The sequence below is a fragment of the Hypanus sabinus genome, chromosome 9 (genome assembly GCF_030144855.1).
Source record: "Hypanus sabinus isolate sHypSab1 chromosome 9, sHypSab1.hap1, whole genome shotgun sequence".
NCBI classification, from domain to species: Eukaryota; Metazoa; Chordata; class Chondrichthyes; order Myliobatiformes; family Dasyatidae; genus Hypanus; species Hypanus sabinus.
The window spans coordinates 47,418,135-47,443,020 of record NC_082714.1 but is presented as its reverse complement, the minus strand read 5'-3'; the positions used below and the strand labels follow the sequence as shown (position 1 = coordinate 47,443,020).

Below are 24,886 nucleotides of genomic sequence, written 5' to 3'. Positions count from 1 at the left end.
AGACATGCAGCAATTTTTTTTTTGTGGAGAGCAGTGGTTTCCTCCGTGTGTCCTTCCATGAACCATGTGTTAAAACAATGATGTGCAGAGCAGCATCTCTGAACGCACAACACGTTGAACTTTGAAATGGATGGGCAACAGCCACTGAAGACCAGGAACATACACTCAGTGGCTAAATATTAAATGAGGTCGAATAAATATATCTAAGTACAATAAATGAAAGTAGCCAAATAGTATAATTATCATTACACAATATAACCTTGATGTGATATCAAGCCCCACTGCACTGAAAGGGAGTGCAGGAATCATGGGCAGTATGAGTATTGAGAGCAGCATAGGGATCAACACCTGGTGAACCAGATGTCAAGCCACGGGGATTTTCAAACAATCAGCTATTGGTTTACCAGTATTACTGTACATATTAACAACTGATCCTACATATTCTTACTGATGTTACTCCTCCTTCCAATCAGAAGTTTTCTCTCTAATACTCCTTGCCACTCTCCACTATTAATCTAAATCTCTTGATACACAGATTCCAGTTCTCCATGTGTTTTCCCACTTGCATATCGTCCACTTAACTGGCCAGTGGCATAGTGGCATCTGCACAGGACTTCGAGGGAAGTGGTCAAAAGGTTTGAATCCAGCACACTCAGAGCACACTTTCCATCTGTGCTGGGCCGAGCGTCGAGCTAGCAACTTGACCCCGTGAAAAAGAGACAAAATTGCTAAAGAAATGGCAAGGTTGCAGCCAAATGCGCAACAACAATATAGTCCACTTGGCTGAGCTCACTGTTCGAAAACAAATCCAATGATGTCTCCCTCCTCGGTGGATTGCAAATAGTGATGAAGGAAGTTCTCATCAACACAATTCAAGAAAATCCTTCCTTTGACTTTTACTATAATATTGGTCCAACTAATTGACATCATCCAACATCACAACTTGTGCACATATGTGTAATTTCCCCACAGATTTTTCTCTATCTTCTCATTAAGTAGCATAACCCTCTCCTTGCTTCTCAACTTCAAATGTATAGACTCTTTACTTCACCTTTCAAGGGCATCCTCTCTTTCCAGAAAGTTCAATTAGCACAGCTACCACTTCCAATTTCCCCTTCCCAACATTTTCTTGACATTTTTATCTAAAAATGTTAAATGTCACATCTCAGTTTGTTTTCATTGTTCATACACTTTCATTGCTTTGCAGTTCACCAGCTTTTATTACCCGATTGTGTTAAACCATGCATACTGAACTCATTTTTTTATTTCTCACTCTCAGTTAAACCATATCACTTTCTCCAAAGATGCGCGAAGTGTCTTAAAATTGTCATAACATGTTGCATGAATTGCTGGCACTGTATCTCAGTTCCTGTCTATGGTACAAGAAACCCAGCTCTACTTTTAGATATGCTTACTATTACTTTGTTATCTTGAATGATCTATCCCACCCCTTTTTCTCAGATTACCTTCGTACTTTCAGTTAATAATTGCATGATTATTTAACTGATTAATTTGATTTTTTTTTTAAGTGGATACCAAGACGTATCTCTTGCCCTGCTTAATTGAACTCCTTCATGCTCAATGGAAGCTAGATTTCACAGACTGTAGTCTGCACCAACAACCATTACAAAGGTTGCAGAGAAATCAGGCTACAAACAATAACAATAAAAATGCTACCAGTAAGTTTGGCCAGCTCTGAAAATGCATTACTCTTATTGGAATGATTGAGGCAGAGTGTTGCATGATAAAGAGACACTTGTGAGTTTCTTTGGCAGGTCACATATTTTAGTAAACAGAATGGCCAGGGTTATGGAAAGAGATTGTGGTTTTAAAAGGAGATTGGAAGGAGAGAAGACGGCATTTTTGTATGCATCATATTCAGCCAAATTAGTGAGAACATGGAAGAGAGAAAAGATCACAGATAAAAAATAAGAAAGCAGTAAAAAGAGAACAGAGACACAGAAAAAAAGAGGGTGGGTGCTGAAGGTGCAGGAGCAACAATGCAACTATTTGTCCAGTAATACATGAATTCATCACATTTAATATTACTGCTGGTTACAGTAAAGAAAAGGCTACATAGTCAGTAATAATAGACAGTAGTAATAAAGAACATGCATCAGAGTAACCCTGGAGATTTGAGTAGACTTGGTAGCTAGCTGGATGGACCAGGAAAGCAAAAGACATTCAGTCAAATGTGAAGATGGATGGTTAGCCATGGTTAAATATGCCCTAAAACAAGGAAAATTACTGGAACAAACCAGGCTTAGCTTTAATAAGGGTACCAAAAACTGAGCTGATGGAATGATTCAACAGTTATTGTGGCAAATAACGAGGAAAAGATAAGGTGCCTGATATTGTTGCACAAGTAACTTGCAGGAGCTTATTTTCATAAGTGACACAGAAATCTCAAACTGAGTTGCAAAGTTTGCAGAGCACAGTGATGGAGTCATACAGTACAAATACAGGCTTTGGCACTCCATCTATACACTAAGGTCAATTACTACTAATTAGTATCTTTGGCTACAGGGAGAATGTACAAACAGCAGAGAAACATCTTAATATTGAACCCAAGTCACTGGAGCTGTAATGCAGCAAGTCTAAAAGCTACTCCAGTGTGTCTTCTCCAGATGTACTTGTCCGATTGATACATGGGGAATAATAATTGGCTTGTAAATGGAAAGCAAGTCATGAATATAGGTTGGAAGTGTTTTGGTTGGGAGTGTTTTTAGGCTCAAGACAGAGGAAAGGATGAAAATTATTTTGATTTCTGAATTTTCAGTAACTGATGATAAAGGGAATTTGATTTATTCAAACAGTGGATCAAATATGTTGGAATTGACTGGAAGATTAGTTATAACTGAAATTATTTCTTACAACTTGATTGCTAACAACTGTATTTGAAATTCAAAGTAAATTTTATTATCAAAGTATATATGTCATCATATACAACCCTGAGATACATCTTTCCTGAGGGCATCCTCGTAACTATAGAAAAGTAACCGTAACAGGACTAATGAAAAATCGACCAGAGAGCATAAGACAACAAACTGTGCAAATATAAACAAATAGCAATAAATAACTAGAACATGAGATAATGAGATAAAGAGTCCTTAAAGTGAGATCATTAGTTGTAGGAACATTTCAATGATGGGGCAAGTGAGTATGGTTATCCCTTTTTATTTAAGAGCCTGATGGTTGAGGAGTAAAAACTATTCTTGAGCCTGGTTGTATGAGTCCTGAGGCTCTTGTACCTTCTACCTGATGGGAGCAGCAAGAAGAGAGCATGACCTGGCTAGTGATATTCTCTGATAATGGATGCTACTTTCCTATACTGTAACAGCGTTTCATATAGATGTGCTCAATGGTTGGAAGACCTTTACCTATGATGTACTGGGCCGAATTCACTACCTTTTGTAAGATTTTCTGTTCAAATGCATCGGTGTTTCCATACCAGGCCATGATGGAGCCAGTCAACAGACTCTCCATTACACATTCAAAAGTAAAATCCAAATTATTCAACAACTTTGCTAAAAAAATGTTGAATTTAACAGCCAAGCATTTAGATCTGTTTGAAGTCATATTACTGAAACTGCAATCTGTGAGGCACTTCTGAGATGTGGGATACTCAGTTAAAACAAATTACTCTGCATACAAGTAATAAAATTCAATTATCTAAACCTGAAACCATCTAAGTAATACCCATGTATAATCTGAGTAGTATACCTTATGTATTTGGAAAGATGAAATATAATACATTTGTTCAATTATACTTAAAAATCATAATGCAGCACATAATTCATTCAGTTGGAACAAAAATGTGGCAACCCAAATTGACTGAAAGTCTAATGGAAACCCAGTAATTGTGAAATCTTTATCAATTGTTATTAATGAAAATAAAAATCGTCAGAAATAGTTACTGCTCCTAATTCTATGCTGCTAACAGTAATTTTACACTGTTCCTGTGTTGTACTGTTCTATGTTCTACACAAAAATGCTGAGTATAATCGCAGCAACAGGCCAATGCAAATATAACTATAATTTATTATTGATCATTTTCCTCTGTTAAACACCCACCCCTTTTATGTCAACTGTGTATATATTTTGAATCCTTGGCATCTGGGAGAATTCATCATCAGAGTTAATAAGGATACAAGCAAATTTAAATCTGGTGCTTTTGCTCAGCAATAATTAGCAAGTATTCAATGTCTAGCCTTCAGCACAGTTAACAAGGTCGGCATGGTTGCTACAATTAATTCAGGACCCAATTCATTACTATCAAAAAAAAACAAGTGCAGACACAATGTACCTTTAAAATTTAACTTCTATTGATCTGTCTGGCTTATAACAAAAAAATCAAGGCAATTAAAATCTATTCTTCAGAAGACTGTGTAAATGGTTTTAAAACTCTCAGAGATATTTATTACAAGTTCAGCTAATTTCTGGTAAAGCTTTTTAAACTACTAAGCCTTGAGGCTCTCCATTGGTCCAGGTTGACCATGGATGTTGCATCCCAGCTGTCTATGTGATATGCAAGTCAGGGCAGTATGGTATGGCGAGCAAACTGTTCCCAATGTAGCAGCGACTCTCTTCACAGTTTTCACCATAGCATCATAGGAGTTGCCAGTCAGCGATGAATTGCCTTAGGGACTCCAGCTCTAGATCATTACTTACTTAAGAAACCAACTAAGATTATAAAACTAACCTGACAAAATTGTAATTGACAGGTCTTTAGAAGACCACATAACATGAAAGAGTTTGCCTATTACTCACGAACAAGAACTGCTTTCTACCTTTTAAAAGCATCGAGATCCACTGTTTAGTCTCTTCTGCATAGCACTTATTCAGAAATACTTTTGTGAACAGATATGTTTCCCATAATTACTGAATGTCAACAACCTAAAGATCACAAACATTCAAAATATCAGCAGTCTTCAATTTTTTGCAAAGAACATACAGTTGGCTCTCCTTATCCGTGAATTCAACCAACCATGAATCGCGAAAACCCAAAAGTGCTCTTCCAGCACTTGTTATTCAAGCATGTACAGACCTTTTCTCTTGTCATTATTCCCTAAACAATGCAGTATAACAACAATTTTACATAGCAATTACATTGTATTAGGTATTATGAGTAATCTAGAGATGATTTAAAGTATACAGGAAAATATGTGTGGGTTATCGCAGATCGGGATTGAAAAAAAATCGTAAGCTCTCTTACTAAGTAAGTCAGAACAGGTACATCCAGTATTATTTAGCATCAGTTAGTCAAACGTTTGTCTTAGTATATAGTATATATTTCACTTTTCTATGCATATAAAATACTTAAGAACGTATGTTTCAGCGCCGAGTTCAATCCAGGGACAGACCGCTCCCGAATCAAAAACCCAAAACCTAGACATAAAACCACTGCATTGCTTAGTAATAATTGTAGCTTTCATCGGGACAGGGCCTTTCTCACTTTATCCTTTAAAATTGTTCCGATCATTCGCTGATGTAGCCTAACTCTTTTCCATTTCACCTCTTTCTGATTGCTTTATTTTCAATCGTGATTATTTTCACGAACAGAAACACTGCGGATTCAGAGCTGCGCCACCGGGTCCTAATGTCCACCGCACTTAGCCAGGTTAAATAAGGTCTGGGGTTCTACTGGGTCCTAAGGACCACCGTATTAAGACAGGTTGAATAAGGGACTTGAGCATCTGTGATTTTTGGTATCCGCAAGGGGTCCCGGAACCAATCCCTCGCGGATAAGGAGGGCTGACTGTACTGAAATTTTAAAACATCATATTTAATATTAAAATATATATCTTTACACCTTGCCCCATTTTTAATTGAATACAATTATTTCAACAAATTATATAAACAAAATGTTCAATTACAAACAGAGCTGCAAGTACAAAATAAATGAGCCTATAATTCTTCCCAGGATTAGAACCACAAAACATACGATACTCAAGCAAAGATGCAATGCAAAATCATTGAGAATCCAAAGATCGAATTAGATTAAATTTATTAATTTCTGCCCTACAGCAGTACTTCTTCACACAAGCGACAGAATAAAATCTGAAACAATGAAATACCATATAGATCGAACTCTTCAATGAATAACTTACAAGTACGTAAACTAGACCACAATGCCATTCAGTCTGTAATGTCTGCTCCATCATTCTGAAAGATTACAACTGTTCTGACCTTTGGCTTGAACTCCACTTTCCCTAAAACTTCCAGTAAAGGCCACTGACCAAAACTGTATCTCAAATATGACTATATTTAGCTATTTTCACCATTCATATTTCTTGAAGTAGTTGTTCAACTTCAACACATTCTTAAATAGCCAATCCTTTACCCTGATATTATGTAGTGTAGTTCTGGACTCTCACACCACATTGCACCTGGCCTATCAGATATCCTTAGAATGTTTTGTTTCATTCAGATCAACTCTTACCCTTCTAAACTTAGAATTAGAAAGACTGGCCTCATCACGGCAGTGGAGGAGGCCATGGACTGCACACATGTTAACTTTGTTTCCTGTACAATCAGATAAAAATCTAATATCATTTAAGAAACATGAGAGATTTTTCTGATGCTTGAATCTTGAGCAACACAAGACAAAATGCTGGAAAAACGCAGCAAATCAGGCAGTATCTACAGAAGGAAATAGACAGTTGACATTTCAGGCTAAGACTCTTCATCAGGAATGGAAAGGAAGAGGGTAGAAGTTCAAACATTTAAGTATCATTCTGCTTTCATGACCATCCAATCACCAATGGGCTCCGTCTACCATCTTCTTATTTATTCTAAAATTAGCAATATTACTTCGTAGAATGTGTCTTTCCTCACAACTTAACTCTCCCATGAACTTTTGTATCAAAACCAAACAGATACACTATATTAACATAGATCATAAACAGCTAGACTCCTAGGTCTTCTAGGCCCAGAGCTAGTAATTAGTATACCAACATAAAAGTAATGAAAGGTAATCCACCTACTTTTGTGAAGCAAAGAGGTTTTCAAAAATAATGAAATGAAAAGATTCTAAGTATCAAAAAAATTGCTGTAAAGAAGAGCAAACAGTAAAAAAAACTAAATCAAATCAATATTTGGTGTGACCACCCTTTGTGTTTAAAACTGCATCAACTCTCTTAGGTATATAGTCGTGCAGTTTTACAAGAAGATGGGCTAATAGGTCATCCCCAAGCATCTTAGAGAACTTGTCACAGCTCTTCTGTAGATTTTGGCTGTCTCACTTGTTTCTCTTTCTCCAGGTAACCCCAGACAGCCTTGATAATATTGAGAACAGGACTGTATGGAAGCCATACTATTTGATACAGAACTCCATATTCTTCTTTTTGATGCAGATAGTTCTTTATGGCCTTGGTTGTGCTAGTGGGGTCATTGACCTGCTACAGAATAAAGATGGAACCAATCAGACGCCACCCTGTTGGTATTGCATGATGGACGAGAATCTGCTTGTACTTCTCAGCATTGAAAATTCCATTAATTATGACCAGATCACCAACTCCATTTTCAGAAGTGGAGAGTCAAACCTGCAGGGAAACTCGGTCATGCTTCACTGCTGGCTGCACACTCATCCATGTCACACTCTCCAGCTCTCCTACAGCCAAAGTGCCTTTGACCTGAGTCAAAACTTTCAATTTTTGACTCATCAGTCCAGAGCATTTGCTGCCATTGTTCAGCACCCCAGTACTTGTGTTTTTTGTTTCTATGTATGTACAATTTGTACTTCAGGGAGCGCAAAGCGCAGAAACAAATATCACTGTGATGATTGTACGCTCTAGTATCAATTGTTTGGTGACAATACAGTATTTGTATGTAAACATACTTCTGTATGTTTCCAGTGAAATGACTGAACTTGGATGGAAATAGTTTAAAATGTATAAAAAAAGACAAATTGCCTTTTAAATGAGTAACAAATTATGTATTTAAATGAATTACAGAACAAATTAGAACACTACCAATATTACTACAGTACCATTAAACTGTGTATTAGTTTCTAATAGCTATCGACGGAGGAATTAATTCAGTGTATGCTGATGTGTAATTTTGTTTGACAGTAAATGAAAAAAAATGAGCACAGCTAATGGACTACCTTTATACAATACTTCTGACCACTGCATCCTCCAAGTCTTTATTTTCATTGCAACATTCAAGATTACTGTCAATACCTTCAAATTCTTCATTGATCCTAACTTGTTACGTTGCAAAATTATTTCATTTTCACTCCCAGTCATTTTGGCATCTGCAAGCCTGAATGTTTGAAACCATACTGAGTTGTCATACTGCTCAGTTCACACCAACTATTCGTGACAAAAATCACTGCTTTTTTAACACAAAACTGATGCAATTTAAAAACTGTTTGCTCTAAGCATGATGTAGCATCCAACAGTCACACAAATGCATGTGTCTGACACTAGTTAGCAACTTGAACACAGCAGGCCAGGCAGCATCTATAAGGAGAAGCAATATCGATGCTTCAGGCCGAGACCCTTTGTCAGGACTAACTGAAAGGAAATATTGTAAGAGATTTGAAAGTAGTGGGGGGAGGGGGAAAATGCGAAATGATAGGAGAAGACCGGAGGGGGTGGGATGAAGCTAAGAGCTGGAAAGGTGATTGGCGAAAGTGATACAGAGCTGGAAAAGGGAAAGGATCATGGGACAGGCGGCCTCAGGAGAAAGAAAGGGGTAGGGGGGGAAAGCACCAGAGGGAGATGGAGAACAGGCAAACAACTAAATATGTCAGGGATGGGATAAGAAGGGGAGGAGGGGCATTAACAGAAGTTAGAGAAGTCAATGTTCAGGCCATCAGGTTGGAGGCTACCCAGCCGGTATATAAGGTGTTGTTCCTCCAACCTGAGTTTGGATTCATTTTGACAGTAGAGGAGGCCATGGATAGACATATCAGAATGGGAATGGGACGTTCAATTAAAATGTGTGGATAGACAATTAAATCTCCCCTACTCTCAATGGAAAAAGCCTATCCACATCAACTCTGTCTATCCCCCTCATAACTTTAAATACCTCTATCAAGTCCTCCCTCAACCTTCTACGCTCTAAAGAATAAAGACCTAACTTGTTAAACCTTTCTCTGTAACTTGGGTGCTGAAACCCAGTTAACATTCTAGTAAATTTCCTCTGTACTCTCTCTATTTTGTTGACATCTTTCCTATAATTTGGTGACCAGAACTGTACACAATACTCCAAATTTGGCCTTGTACAATTTTAACATTACATCCCAACTCCTATACTCAATGCTCTGATTTATAAAGACCAGCATACCAAAAGCTTTCTTCATCACCCTATCCACATGAGATTCCACCTTCAGGGAACTATACGCCTAGTGTAATAACATACTTCGAAACACCCATCAAAGGACAGCGGTGACTGTATCACGTCCATTTAGGAGAGCGCCAACCACATCATCAAGAGAAATCAGCATCCTGGAGGCTTTGGTGTTACTGCTTCATATCTTCTATCCAGCATTAAGGTAAAAAAAAATGTGGTCAGCCTAATTATGCTGCGTGGAAAGAGAAGAGGGACATTATGGTCAAGAGATTACGCCAAATGACGTCGGGACGCGGCAAGGAGAGGGACAAAACAAGTATCGGATGAAGCCAGGGTTGCACGACTTCAGGATCAAAGAGTCAGGACAAAAAAGATGAGAGAAGAAGAAACAGAGGAGGAGAGGCATGCACGTCTCCAAAATGACAACAACAGGCACAGAAAGGAGGGGAGAACAAGAATCAGTTCAGGCCAGGGCCACACAACTCCAGGATCAGAGACAAAGAACAAACAGCAGAAAAGATGGAAAGACCGGGGATTAAAGGGCTGCACGTCTCCAGAATGACAAAAATAGGCACAGAAGGAGGAGAGAGGAAGAGACAGAGGAGAAAAGGAAAGATCGACTTGAGAATATGTGGCAAAGAGTCATAACTGAGAATGCCCGCTTTCAACGACAATACTTTGACAGAGAAAGAGCAAGGTAAAATGCATGACTCGCACGCTGGAACAGTTCTGCTGATGTTGGTATGTAATGAGAGTATGCCCTCACTGCCGCTACACAACAATCTCATCGTAGCAAAGATAAACACTGGTGTGTTCAAAAATGATATTGTCATGATCCCAAGAATTACTCTCAGTTTATCAGAAGGGGAAGATGTGCGTCTTCAGCGGAGCCAATTCCCGATACAGTCATGCTTTGGTATGACCATACATAAAGCGCAAGGCCAAACCATGGAGAATGTGTTGATTTATCTGGAGAAACCGGTATTCCTGTATCGTCAGCTGTATGTGGCTTTAAGCCAGGGAAAAAGAAATGAAAACATTAGAGTATCCTTAAAGGGTGGCAGATCAACCAGAAATGTTGTCATCAAAAGTGTCCTTCGTTAAGCAAGAAGGAGCTATATTTGCCTTGCTACGTGTCTTTCTTCTTTAATAAACTGAGTTTTTCTTTAATTTTCAAAGCAAAGCAAAGCAATAGCAATAGCAATCAGGGAAATTTAATGTTCATTCTGGTCACATCAGACTGCACTACCTTTCTCTCAAAGGGTGTCCCAATGGGTCACCCAGTTGTCTAGTACTATATAAAATACTACAATTACTAGCATAGTTAAATATTTTGCATGAGCATGTTTTGGAATTCAGAAGATCAGAATCAATAGTACGTGCCAGAGTTTGATGATGATCCAGGAAAATAAAAGTCATGAGCAAATCTGAGAAAGATAATGGATCTTCAAGTGCCAGTATGCTCAAGGCCACCCACAAATGCTATGAGTGTTTCAAAGTATGTGCAAACTTGCATAATATTCTTCTTCCAGAAAATACAATTTTGTGCCAGTAAATAAATTTTCCCATGTAATTGAAGAAGCATCACAGGAAATGGCTACTCTCCTAAAGGCACTGAACATAAATCAGGTGTCCTAGGTGCACTCATTGCATGTGATGCAAAACTGCTCAAGTCAGCCAGGGATCACTTTGCTCTTTTCCTCAAGTATATGAGAGTGATTGTTAGCTTAAGCTTCTGTCAGCCTACCATTCAGAGAATATAAGTCAAGGTAAATTCAAATATTAGTATCATATAATTTCACTCCTCCTTCACTGAACAATATTACATCAGGAATAACCTTGACATCAAAGCTCATTATTAATGATTTTCCTGGATATCCCAAGACATTATCTGGCTGTTGTCAAGCTAATTAAGATGCTTTGACCAATATCAGTAAGGTTTTACAGACTGCAGCATGTAATGAAGCATGTATTTTAAAAGTAATAATATTTTCAAAATACATCAGAGGAACAAAGTTCCGAAAGCCGTTCAGAAAGCCGTCGCCTACACAAGAGTCTCGAGAAAGTATATCTGATATAACAAATGGTGTATAGAAAAAAATCATGGTGGAATTTGCGTGGTCTTATGAACTTTAGAAATCTTTAGTCAACAAATAAGGCTGGGTTTGATGAGGTAACCAGAATGGAGGAATTCATTCATCAAATTACAAACACAAATCTGACAGACCTTCAGCAACAGAAGTCATGAAAGGAACAAGAAGTTACTAAAGTGTTACTGAGCATTAAAAGACTTTTGTAGGTCACCTCCTGCTATCTAAAAAATAGTCACCTTCACAGAAGACAATCTGGATATGAAGTATATCATAAGTCAGACCACGACATAAAAAGCTGTATTTTTCTACAAAGAGCTTTATCAAATGAAGAAGACAGCAATCCAGATTTCCACTTATCTTCAAGGCTTTGTTATCATCCATCCAGGAGAATTCACATGGAGAACCCTTACCACTGATGCTACAAACACCATCAAGCCCAAATCACATTCACAGCAACCACTATCAAATATCAGCAACACCTCTGCATCTCATTTATTCCTTCAACATCCTTACATCTCTTCATCTCATGTTCTTGATATTTATTGCTTACTTATTTATTATTATTATTAGTTCTTTATTTTGTATTTGCACCACTTGTTGCTTTGGCACACTGGTTGAATGCCCAAGTTGGCACAGCCTTTCGTTGATTCTATTATGGCTATTATTTTATTATGGATTTATTGAGTACGCCTGTAAGGAAATTAATCTCAGGGTTGCATATGGTGACAGATATGTACTTCATTGATAAATTTTCTTTGAACTTTGATCTAAACCTACTGCCATTACTTGGTGAGTATCCTAGATGATCAGTGAATTCTCATTGTGCTTCTGGAAGAGAAAGAAAGCAAAGGTATAAAAACAAGATGGGTCGAATAATGCTCCTATAGGAAGCAGGCTGGGAGGGAATTACAGATATTTTCTTTAATTAATCTCTCTAGTTCCGGACTTCCCCAGCCATACCTTTTATGTTTCTGAAACAGAACACAATGTGGCCTGACCAAAACTATCTGAAAATTTAGCTTCATTCGGAGTTACCATGCGATTAAGTTTTTTCATTACTGTTTGCATCTGCTTGTTATCTTTTTTTCAGCAGAACAATAAATCATCTGAACTGTAGATAACACTCAACTTTGATGAACTAACAAGGGCAAGACAGTTACAAATCTCATCTAATTAAATTTTTTAACCAAACATTTCCACTTTAGAAGATCATATTATCGCATTTGGGTATCCATATGCTTTAACAGTCCAGTTACAGGACACAAAATTCACATTTATATTACTTGTAATGTTAAACTAAGCAGTTTTAAGACCAACAACTTCTGCCCTGAAATAAAATAATCTGTTGGAAATTCCCAACTGTTTTAACAAAGAAATGAAAAAAAAATCAAGTGTATTGCTTTTAAAAGTATTTACATGTTAATATGTGTTTAACAATGAAAACTCTTCTGCTGATATTGAAGGGACAACATGAAGGAACATAGATAAGATTTTCAAAAGAGTAACAACAGCTTCAGATTATTTTGTCCAACAAGATTCCCTGGGTATCAAAGCTCAAAGTTTAAAGTAAATTTATTATCAAAGTACATATATGTCACAATATACAACCCCGAGACTTGTTTAGTTGCAGGCATACTCAGCAAATCCAATAACCATTACAGAATCAATGAAAGACCCAACCAACAGGGCGGACAATGACTGTGCAAAAGACAACAAACTGTACAAATACAAAGAGAAAAACAAAGAAGATAGATAGATAGATACAGTTTCAAGAAAAAGTTAGTGAACTCTTTGAAATTACCTGGTTTTCTGCATTAATTACTCATGAAATGTGGGCTGATCTTCATCTAAGTCACAATAATGGACAAACACAATCTGCCTAGACCAACACAGAAACAGTTGTATATTTCATGTCCTTATTGAACACATTGTTTCATCATTTACAGTCCAGGTGGGAAAAGGACTTTTATTTAGTAACTGGTAGAATATCCTTTAACAGCAATACCTTACACCAAACATTTTCTGTAACTGATCAGACTTACACAATGGCCAGGAGGAATTTTAGACCATTCCTCCACCCAAAACTGTTTCAGTTCAATATTTCTGGGATACTTTGCATGAACAGCCCTCTTCAGGTCATGCCACAGCATCTCAATTGGGTTAAGGTTTGGACCTTGACTTGGCCATTCCAAAACAAGAATTTTCTTCTTTTAAACAATTCTGCTGTTGATTTACTCTTGTTTTGGATCATTGTCTTGTTGAATCATCCAACTTCTATTAAGCTTCAGGTGATAGACTGCTACCCTTATATTCTCCTGTAAAATGTCTTGAAACTATCTTGAATTCATTATTCCCTCAACAACTGCAAGTTCTCCAGACGCTGAGGCAGCAAAGCAACCCGAAACCATGCTTCTCAGTTGGGATGAGGTTTTGGTGTTGATGTGCAGTGCCTTTTTCTTCCAAACAAAGTGATGTGCATTTCTACCAAAAAGTTTAATTTTTGTCTCATCTATCCACAGAACATTGTCCCAGAAGTGTTGTGGGACATCCAGGTGGTCTTTTGCAAATTTGAGACGTGAGTAATGGTTTTTTTGGAGAGTCGTAGTCTTGTTTGTGGTGTCCTTCCATGAACACCATTCTTGTTCAACGTTTTTCTTATAATAGATACATGAAAAGAGAATTTAGCAAGTTCCAGAAATTTCTGCAGGTCTTTTGCTGTGACCCTTGGGTTCTTTCTAACTTTCTTCAGCATTGCATGTTGTGCTCTTAGAGTGATCTTTGCAAGACACCCAACCCTAAGGAAAGTAGCAACAGTACTGAGTTTCCTCCATTTGTAGATAATTTCATTTACTGTTACTTGGTGAACACTCAGGTCTTTAGAAATACTTCTGTGGACTTTCCAGTTTCATGCATCTCTACAACTCTTCTTCTAAGTTCTAAAAGTTGCTTAAACCGGGGCATGGTGTATATAAACAGATCTTTGTTGAGAAGACATGGTTCTGTCAGTAACCTGACTTTGAATGTCTTTCCTTTAAATCAGGCAGGGCACCTATACATCCCACATCTCCAATATCATCTCATTGACTGGAACTCCTGACTCCAAACAGCTTTTGTAGAAAGCATTATTCCAGAGTTTCACATACTTTTTTGAACCTAGCCTTTGATCGTTTAAATAGTGTACTCAGTATTGATAAGAAGAAATACAATTGTTAGTGTTATTTGTTTAGGCAGATTTGTTTTTCTCTGCTATCGTGACTTAGATGAAGATCAGACCACATTTTATGAGTAATTAATGCAGAAAACCAGGTAATTACAAATGATGGATGGCCGGATAGATGGATAACGACAACATGAGATAAGTAGCCCTGGAAAGTGGATAACGAGAACATGAGATAAGTAGCCTTTGTTGTGGGGCAGTTCAGTGATGGGGGAGTGAAGTTATCCCATTTGGTTCAAGAGCCTGATGGTTGAAGGGTAATAACTGTTCCTGAAACTGATGGTGCAGAAAACTGAGGCTTCTGCACCTTCTTCCTGATAACAACAGCAAGAAGGGAACACGGCCTGGATGATGCGGGCCTATGATGATGGATGCTGCTTTCCTGTGATAGCACTCCACGTAGATATGCTCAGTGGTGAGAGGGCTTTACCCGATGATGGTTGGGCCATATCCACTAGTTTTTGTAGGCTTTTTCATACGACGACATTGGTTTTCCATACCAGACTACGATTCAACCAGTCAATATACTCTCCACCACACATCTATACAAATTTGTCAAAGTTTTAGATGATGTGCCAAATCCTTGCAAAGTTCTAAGAAAACAAAAATGCTGCCATACTTTCTTCTTAATGGCACTTAATAATCAAATATAAAGCATGACACATGAAAAAAGAGCTCTGGGAGTGACTGCTTTTGAAATGCAAATATTAGCAAAGTGAAAAACATTTTCAAAAATACTTTAAGAAAGATCCAATGAAGTTCTCTTTAAGGAAACTAAATCACGTTTTCATACTGCAAAAAGGAAAATATTTCTCAGTGCTCCTGGCAGCATACAAAAATTGTCCTACTTTGGTCACTTCATCAGATAAAAACGTTTAATATCCAGCATTTCTAATTTGGCTTGTCAGTCACATTTAAGTGAATCATATTTGCATCATGATGCAATTTATAAACTAATTTGAGCATGAAACATTAGTTCCATGATGCTTCCTCAAACAAATCCTGTAATCTCAGTGATGTCCCATAAATGGCTAGGCACATTTAGCCAGTCAGAGCATAATGGCCTCAAAAGGGCTGTTAAACATACTGTAATGTTGGCATTCATACAAACTAGTTCCTGATTGAACTGCATGAACTTACTCTGTGATGAAGCATACTGTAAAACCCAGAAATATTTTACCATTCAATATTAATTAATGATTCAAGTGATTTGCAATCTCTAAGCTTTCATTTCAGTTTTGGAAAGAACAGAACATGTAGTATTTTAAAGGAATTCAGATAACAAGCAAATACAGAAACCATAAACTTGCTAACTATGAGAACTTTTAGAAGTACAAAACAATGTGAATCCGTATGATTAGCTTTAAAATAGATTCTTCAGTCATACAATCCATGGTCAGCAGAGACCAATCTCAGCGACAGTAAAGTAACAACACAATTGCCAAATAGATCATAGCAGTGTTATAAAACACAAATCATGCAATCATTACATAGTCTACACAAATGACACCCCAGTTTGATCACTTTTCCACTTAAAACCTGCCCTACTCCCACTTTGATGAATGCACGATGTTCCAAATAGGCTTAATAAATCTCAGCAAAGCTCAAGAAAGTATCACCTTTTGATATGGCACTTCATAGCCTGCCAACCTCACCAGTTTGATAGCATAATTACAGCAACCATTAATTCTGACAACTACTGGAAACAATTTTTGCTATTGTCATTTACATCTCCTTTGGACTGGTTTTCTGTTTCCTCTTTTCTTTTATCCTGTATCACCTCTTTTGCTACAGAACGTATTGGATGGTATTCCATCTGCTTCCATGCATGAGTTCTGTGGCTGCATGTCCTCTTGTGGCCATCAAAATGTTCAATGCTTCTCTCTGCAATTACCTTGTCCAGGTAACACATCTTTAAGTATGAGAAATCCTTAGATGCTGAAAATCCAAAGCAACACACACAAAATGCTGGAGGAACTCAGCAGGTCAGGCAGTGTCTATGGAAATGAATAAACAAGTCGGTGTTTCGAGCCGAGACCCTTCTCCAGGTAACACATCTGAAGTTCCAGAGCTATTCCTGCATCAGTTTTTTTTTTGTCATTGCCTATAATAACTGGAAGTATTTAAAAACAGTTGGAACTATTTAAATCAGGGCTAAAAATATATTTGAAAAATTAAAATTATTTTTTAAAAATCTGGCATTAAATTGCTATTAATAAACACAAATAAAATCAACAAGGACAAATGCTCAAATCAAAACTTAACATTTTCAAACTCAGATCAGCAATTGCTGATCAAGAGGCAGACTGAATACCTTATTATTTAGAGATGCAGGCATAGAATAGGCCTGTCAAGCCACATCACCAGCAACCCACCAATTTAATCCTAACCTAATCACGGGACAATTTACGATGACCAATTAACATTAACTGGTAAGTCTTTGTACTGTGGGACAAGCTGGAGCAGCCTGAGAAAAAAAGACGTTTCACAGCCATCCTCTCTCCCAATTCGAACTCGTTACAGATGACATTGGAACTGAATTCTGAATTCCGACACCCTAAGGCTTAATGGCGACACACTACCTGCTACACTACCATGGTGTTCCCATTAGCTATGGCTGTTATGAAGCTGAAGTGCCAGATATAAAAAGAGTCCAAGTCCTCAAAAGTTATTGATAGTGCCCCAGGTGGTAAGTCCACTGACAGAGAAGGAGGTCAAATATATCAACCAACATAAATACTGCACAAGCTGGAAGTTTGCTAAGACGTCAGTAAGATCTGACTAAGTTAAACTCCATTCAGCAATCTTTGAGATATAATTTTTGTTTTTTCCTTGTCTCCCTCCTTTCTTTGCCCTTCTATTACATGGAAGCATAACAGCACAATCATTTTTAAGCATGAAGAAATTGAAAATTATATTTTCTTCTTGAAGTGAAACATGATTATGAACATATTCAATTGGTATTGTATCACTCAGAAAATTTAACCAGGCAAATCCTGCTGTGAGTCACTCTTGCAAACAACAATTTCCACATCAGGGCTGCACAAGACATCATCAGTCCCCATGCAACCTCCATCCTTTTGGAACACCGTAGGCGAATTTAGTTCACAACGACATGGGACGTTGGTAACTGAGCACCCACATAACAACAACACGGTAGATCTGGAGGTTGCAAATGAAGCAGCCGCATACATCCTTGGCCCCTCCGTTTCACAGTAAAACAAACTCTGACTATATGAATCTGCAGGTTTTCACCACCTCCCTTCCCTAATTCAATTGCATTGCCCTAACCATAACCACCACACTCTATTTGTACATGTCCCAATCCATCCAATTGCACTCCCCATCCCTTCCTACAAACTGGCAGCTAATTACCTCCCTCATCTTCTGGCATTTCACCAGGCTCTGTTTTCTTGAGTAATACAAAAGCCTGGTTTTGGAAAATGAAAGATCAAGCTACACAATTTGCCTTCAGCATGACAGGGGTTTCATGTGATGCCTGACAATTCTAACAGTAATAACTTCCCACGGTTGACATCATTCTACAGCATTCAGATGGCGTGTTTCAATTTCTCCACTGACAGAAAACATGAGTGCATAACTTTGCTTCAATCCCAACAGAAGTCCATCACAAAAAAGTATTAATGCTGTTTCTGTTTACAAAGTTGCTGATTAACCTGCTGAATATTTCAAGTATACGTTACTTCAGATTTCTAGAATATACAGAAGGTTGCATTTGTACTTAATTGCAAGCTGTTGTGCAGCACTATCCCATTCCAATTTAAGGTGGAAGTTGCATTTAATATTTGAGTTTGGTATTATGAGTGACACTATAAACTCTATCTAAAACCAAATCAATAGATTGATATCTAAGTAATTACTCTTCAGGAGAAAAGTAAGCACTCCTTGAAGTTTCAATTGCTTTCTTTTCTGCCAAGAGATCACAAACTGGTATCCTATCAAACTAATCCCATATCACTATTTCCAGTCATTTGACACCACTTCTGTGCCCTGAATCACCGAACTATCTATTGTAACAATAGACATTTATTAAATATCCTGATCTAGAATAACAGTTCCGGACATTTCAGCACGTTCACTGAATTTACTTGACTTTGAGCAGAGGAGGAACAATTTATTCAGTTCAAATTGGGAGAGAGGATGGTTGAAATAGTTAAAGAGATTACCGTAGAAGATATGAAATAATTTAAACAGAAGGAAAGATGATACTTTTAAATGAGACATTGGGACTCTAATGCAAGTTAAAGGGTGGCGTTGCTTGCCAAGAGCACAATAACAAGTGGCAGACTAGAACACACTTACAAAGGGGGGAGAAGAGAAAGCCTCAAAGAGAATATGGAAATAGCCAATATGAAGGTTACACTATCAGGGCCAAGGGGCCAGGAAAGACTTGAGTTCTGCTGCAGATGTAAAGGAGATCATTTAGGGATCGAGACACATTATGATCAGAATCTCACGACAAAACAAAAACAAATGTAACCCTTACCCAACAGGCTGGTATATGTCTAGGGGAAAAAGGGGATCCAGCCACTCTCCAACCCACCTCCCGTACACGCAGGTGCTGTGAGAATCGAGTTTACGCCTCGAGCCCGCCAACAGTATCAAATCCACAACAAATACCGTTATGAAATACACTTTAAAGAGTTTACTAAAATTAAAAAGAGTAGTAAGCAATACAATATATATACACAAGGAAAAAAAACAAAAGGCGCCACTTATCAAAGTTCAGTCTGTTTAGTGCACTCGTTGGAGCTCAATCAACGAACCAATCGACCCATCCGGCCGTCGCACCTGGGACCACCCCGGTGGTCTTACGAGCAGTCCAGCACACGTCCACCTTCTTCAGTGTCTTCCTCGGCCTCTCCCAAAAAACCCGCGAAAACCCCTCCCCCAAGTTCCCAGCATCACAAGACACAATGACATTCCCCATTGATTAACAAATGAATACAATTACCATATCAGCCATTCTAAAGTGAAACAACGGCTAGAGAAACACTTATCCGACAAAGAAACATTCCTACTTGTAACAAACCAAAGAGGCCATTTTGAGTAACATACCCAGGACATTGTACACTAATCATCAGGTCTGCCAATAATATTTTAAACGAGACACTGGCCGAAGAAATTGCATCAATGCCCAAGGATGAAACGTCTTTGGAAATAGGCTAAGGATAAATGGCTTTCATCTTCCCACTATTCTCAATGAAGTAAGTGGCGGCTTATCCAGAACTGGATGTAGGTTAGAGGTTTCCAGATACAATGGCAGTGCAGCGATTAAGACATTAGTGAAGAGACAGTGTTTGGTGTTATCACCGTACACATCTTACTTGATTCCCTGCCTACAAGCAATAGTCACAATCACAAAATATAATTTGTAATTTTATTTGTAAACGGTTGTGTCCTGCAGTACTTAACAGAAATTCAAACATGGAATTAAACATAAGGTGCAGATTTTCAGAAACAATTTGTCAACCAAGTAATTTGGAAAACATCAGAGTTGGAAAATGGATAAGTGAAGAGACCAAGGAATCATATTTCAGAAAAAACAGGCAACTCAGAGGATGACAGAAGTTCAGAATGAGGGTGGGAAGGGTCTAGTAGTGTATAATTCAGCACACTGGTGTAGTTGGGTGCCACAGTAGCATAGTAGTTAGAGCGACGTCATTACAACTCAGGATGTTTCAGACTCTGGAGTTCATTTCTGGTGCCATTCTGTAAGAAGGGTTGGTACTTCTTTCCCATGGAATTTGTGTGTTTTTTCCAGGTGGTCTGGTATCCAGCCACCATCCAAAATTTGTAGGTAGGTTAATTCATCATTGTTAATTGTCCATAGCCAGCTGGCAGCTGGCCAAATGGGTGGATGGATGGATAAAGAAAGGAGGTATAGATAGCTGAGAAAACAGAATGGATAGTCAGAATCTTGGTTAAAACCACTTTATTTGGTTTTAAGGGTAAATGGAGAAGTACTGAGGACATCTGAAACTAAAACAGAAAATAGTAGAAATGCTCCACAGGTCATACAGCATCAAGATGGAGTACATTAACATTTCAGCTAAGGTTTGGTCAGATTTCCAGGATCTGCATTTTAAAATTTTCTTTGGCATTAGAAGATGGCTGATCAAGCAACTAGGAGTAAACAGAATCTGTAGTAGTATACAGCTTCTCTGAAATCTCTGAAACCTAACAAATCTGTCAAGATTGTTGGAATCCATCTGGTATCTTGACTCTCCTCAAATCTATTCTGTTACTTGATGGGTTATCTATGTTCCCTTACTCATCTGGACTTTTTTGCAAGGCCCATGACAAAATGATGTCAGTATTCAAAATGTTGCCTACATTGTTTTCATGAGAAGCAATTCATGTTTTTTCTCATTCCTCCCTATAGTCACACCCCAAGCAGAAAATATACTGCTGCTTTCTCTCATATGCAGTGAAATTCCATGACCAGCTGAAACATCGCCTGCTGAGCAGCACCTGCATATTCCCAGATGCTTCCCTCAAAAGCTCTTCTGTTCTCCAACTCAATCTTCTTCAGTCTTTCACATCAGTCTTTCCACGAACCAATGCTATATACCTCATCTCCCTCATCTCCACTCCCAATACTTTTCCCTAATTTTACCTTTCACCAGAATGACTTACTGTCTTCAGAAGGAAACTGCAGGAGAAAAGCAAGGTAAGAATTTGATGACAGAAGAAAATAAATGAATTTATACCTCATCTTCCTTCCACTCAGAGAAGTCAATTTTAAAAGAAGGTAGAGAGAAGTGCTGGCTCACTCCTCTCTTGTAATGGATGGTCTCAGATTGCATGGACGGGTGCCTTGATGTATATCTGAAACAAAAAGAAATAAGATATGTAAAAATGCATTCTCCTATCCAATAAAACTAAGGTTCAAATATCCAATATCATCAGAGAATAAGTTTACCCAAACCTACACATTAGCAGTTTTAAAGATGACTGTATTTTCAACTTTCCATAATGATGTATAGACAATTTTTTAAAATGTTCAGTTCAACAAGGGTTCTTTTTTTCAGCTGAACAAAAAAAAGAGAATGTCACAAATTGAGCAGCTGCAGAACAATGTACAGTAACCAGAATATCAAATCTAAAACCTTCATTTCACAATTTGCTAAGATTTTGAAAAGGAACCGAAGAACAGTAATGGAATAATTTAGGACCATGACCACTAAATGGGGAGCTAATACAAATTATTCAAGCACAATTGATGCAGACATGCTATGATTTGGGTTATAGCCTGCAGGCTATAGATGAACTCCAGAATATGGAGATTGGAGGGTAGGAAGCAGCTTAGACGAACATCAAGATACTAATGTCCACATTCAGCAATGGTTATCATAGAAGATTCAAGACAAGTGAAGTTTATTGTCATTTAACTACATACATGTATAACTATATAATGTATATAGAAATGAGACAATGGTTCTTTGAACCAGGGTGTAAAGCATATTAGTACACATAACACACGATATGAAGGTAAGTATAAAATCTACAGATGAATCACACATAAATAATGAATTATAGTGCATTAATATTAAATACTGCAAGGCACAGAACAGATTAACCAGTGACATTTCGAATATGATGTGGCTAGGGGAGAAAACTGCTTCTCATCTTGACCATACTTGTTTTTATGCATCGTAATCTCCTGTCTGAAGGTAGAAAGTCAGAGAGGATGTCAGATGGATGGTGGGATCTTTAATAATACTAAGGGCACTGTGTATGTAGCACTCCTGATAAATATCCATGATGGATGGTAGGAAGACACCCATGATCCTCTCAGATGTTCTCATAGTTTTTTGTAGGGACTTCTGGTCTGATACTCGACTGCTCCCATACCAGATGGAGACGCTCCAGCAGAAGAACTGAAAAACCACACAACTGGTCCTGTTTCAGAGTAGAATTGGGAATATTTGCTGTTCGAGCAGATAGGAGGGGATATGGACAAATGGAACTAGGTTTTTTGTGGGGGGGGAACAGTAGAAAAAGGAGAAATGAGTAAGAAAATTAAGTAGGTACATTCACTGTGTGGGAGAAGAACACTGGGCATGTGAGTTATCTGAAGGAAAATAGGGGTTTGGGACCAGGGATAAGGATGTGACCAGACTGAGATATAAGGAGGTAATGAGAAAAGCGTTACCACAATTCATACACTAGTAAAGAATCGCATGGAACAATATGATCAACAGATGTCCATAAATATAAGGATGATCTTTATTATGGAGTAAAAGATAAAAAAAGGTTAGGGACATGAGGTTAAATTAATTAAGGTGAGTTAATTGGTACAGAAGCTCATGAAAGAAAGACTAATGCATCTTGACAAGAACTTTGGCTGCGTGGCCAATAAAGAACCTGAATACTAAATGAGATATGATGGTAAAGCCCCAAGAAGATCTCAGAAGAGGCACAAACAGAAGTATGATTTAGTCTTGGAGAAGCATGTTGTGAAGATTACAATTGGGCAGGAAACTCTACAGAGATGATGTCAACGCCCATCAGCCAAGTTTCTTCAAAGGCCAATGCTTTTGCAATTATCTACATTGAACTTGAAGATGTAAGAAGTCCTGTTAGTAAATTAATAAAGAAGAAGATGGTGCCAGTGAACAATGCAAACAAAGACAGCAGCCTTCAGAAGGATCACAAAACTACTTCTTCCGCATCTTCTTTTTCTTTCAAAAGGGTTTCTATTATTGTTGGAGTCTGTGATCTACATTTTGGTCTTGTGTTTTCGAGCTGATTGAGCCATCTGGCACTTTGCTGTCTCCAAGGATGGTGTGTAGCTTCAAAGCCAAATAGCCTTCAGACCTTGCTCAACTCCATTTCTCACCGATGCATTTCTCAAGATGACTGAAATGATCAAGATTAGAAAGAAGTGCGATTGGCTGTTCAGCACCACCAACTACCAGAACTTCTTTTGCTGCTGCCAGAGGAAGCTGTCTGCGTGTGATGGTCTCACTCGCTGCTGCCGAAGGAATATCCCTGCATTCAAATAATCTCTCTCTCCCTCGATGCTGTCAGACAAGGTTTAGTCAAAGCGGTTGCGCATTAGGCTCTGTAATTCACATGCGATGTGTTCTAGCTCTGGTTGCTACATTTTTTGTTGCTACGTTGTGCAATTTTAATCCGGGCGGCCGTAGATATCGAATGACACAGTACTAGATTGAACTAGAACTGAGCTGAGATTGAATGTCCCGAGACATTTTCCATGACTTTTGTGGGCTAGCGTTTTACATTCAATCTGGACACCACACAACTAGCTGATACATCTCAATCCTGTATGTTCTCTCATCAACATCTAAAATTCTGTCAACAATAATTGTATCATCAGCAAATTTATAGATGGCATTTGAGAGAGAAGTATACATCCCTGAGGTGTGCCAGTGTTGACTGTCAGCAAGGTAGAGATGTAATTTCAAAAACTGAAGTTAAAATGTTTGTCCCAAAAAGCATTCAGATTGCAGCTTTGACAACCGTAATCCTGATAGCGTCTACAAACATCAGCAGCTGACAGCAAAACTCTTCAAAGAGCTGAATAACTCGCTCATTAAGCCAGCAGATACATACGCCGAAGCAAAAGGCTTTCTCTCCTGTGATCCACAATACCTTCCCTCCAGCTATTTATCTGTAAATGATGAGAATATGCACATGCCAGACTTTCATAGCTGTTCAAACAAGAAATCAATATGTGCTAGGCGGTGTTTGAAGTAAAATTTGCTCTTAAGCAGCCCTAATCAATGCTTACAATACATATTAAAGTATCAGATAAAGAGATTGTGTACTGTAACCATGTGTACTGATGATACAGACTGGTGGACTACGAAATTGTGAGGTGGTCACTAACAGCAGATGAGGATTGATGCAAGTTGTGTGAGTGGGCAAGGAGTTGGCATATAGAATACACTGGGATAACGCAAGGTTATCAACTTTGACAAAACATTGGAAAAAAATATTTAAATACATTGAGGCTACATAACATTCTAGTACAAAGGGATCTGGAGGTCCTACTTCATGAAACTTGAGGACTGGCTTGCAAGTTTGATAACCAATTAAGCAAGTAGTGGAAGAAGATGGCACCAGTGAACAACACGACCAAAGATATCATCCTTCAGAGAGTTCATTAAACTACTTCTTTTACTACTACTTCTTTCAAATATGATTCTGCTACTACTGGAACCTGTGATTTACATCTTGATCATGTGCCTTCAGGCCGATTGAGTGATCAGGTGCTTTGCTGTCT

At 38.1% G+C, this 24,886-nt stretch overlaps 1 protein-coding gene across 9 annotated transcripts in view; it reads right to left on the bottom strand.

Moving 5' to 3' along the window:
- LOC132399358 (E3 ubiquitin-protein ligase MGRN1-like) overlaps positions 1-24,886 on the bottom strand; it is a 149,139-nt gene that overhangs the window by 69,471 nt on the left and 54,782 nt on the right. For all 9 annotated transcript variants that reach the window (XM_059979619.1, XM_059979618.1, XM_059979620.1 and 6 more), the window contains exon 5: positions 21,345-21,462. In XM_059979619.1, coding sequence (XP_059835602.1) covers positions 21,345-21,462 — 118 coding nt within the window. The remainder of the gene's footprint in view (positions 1-21,344; positions 21,463-24,886) is intronic.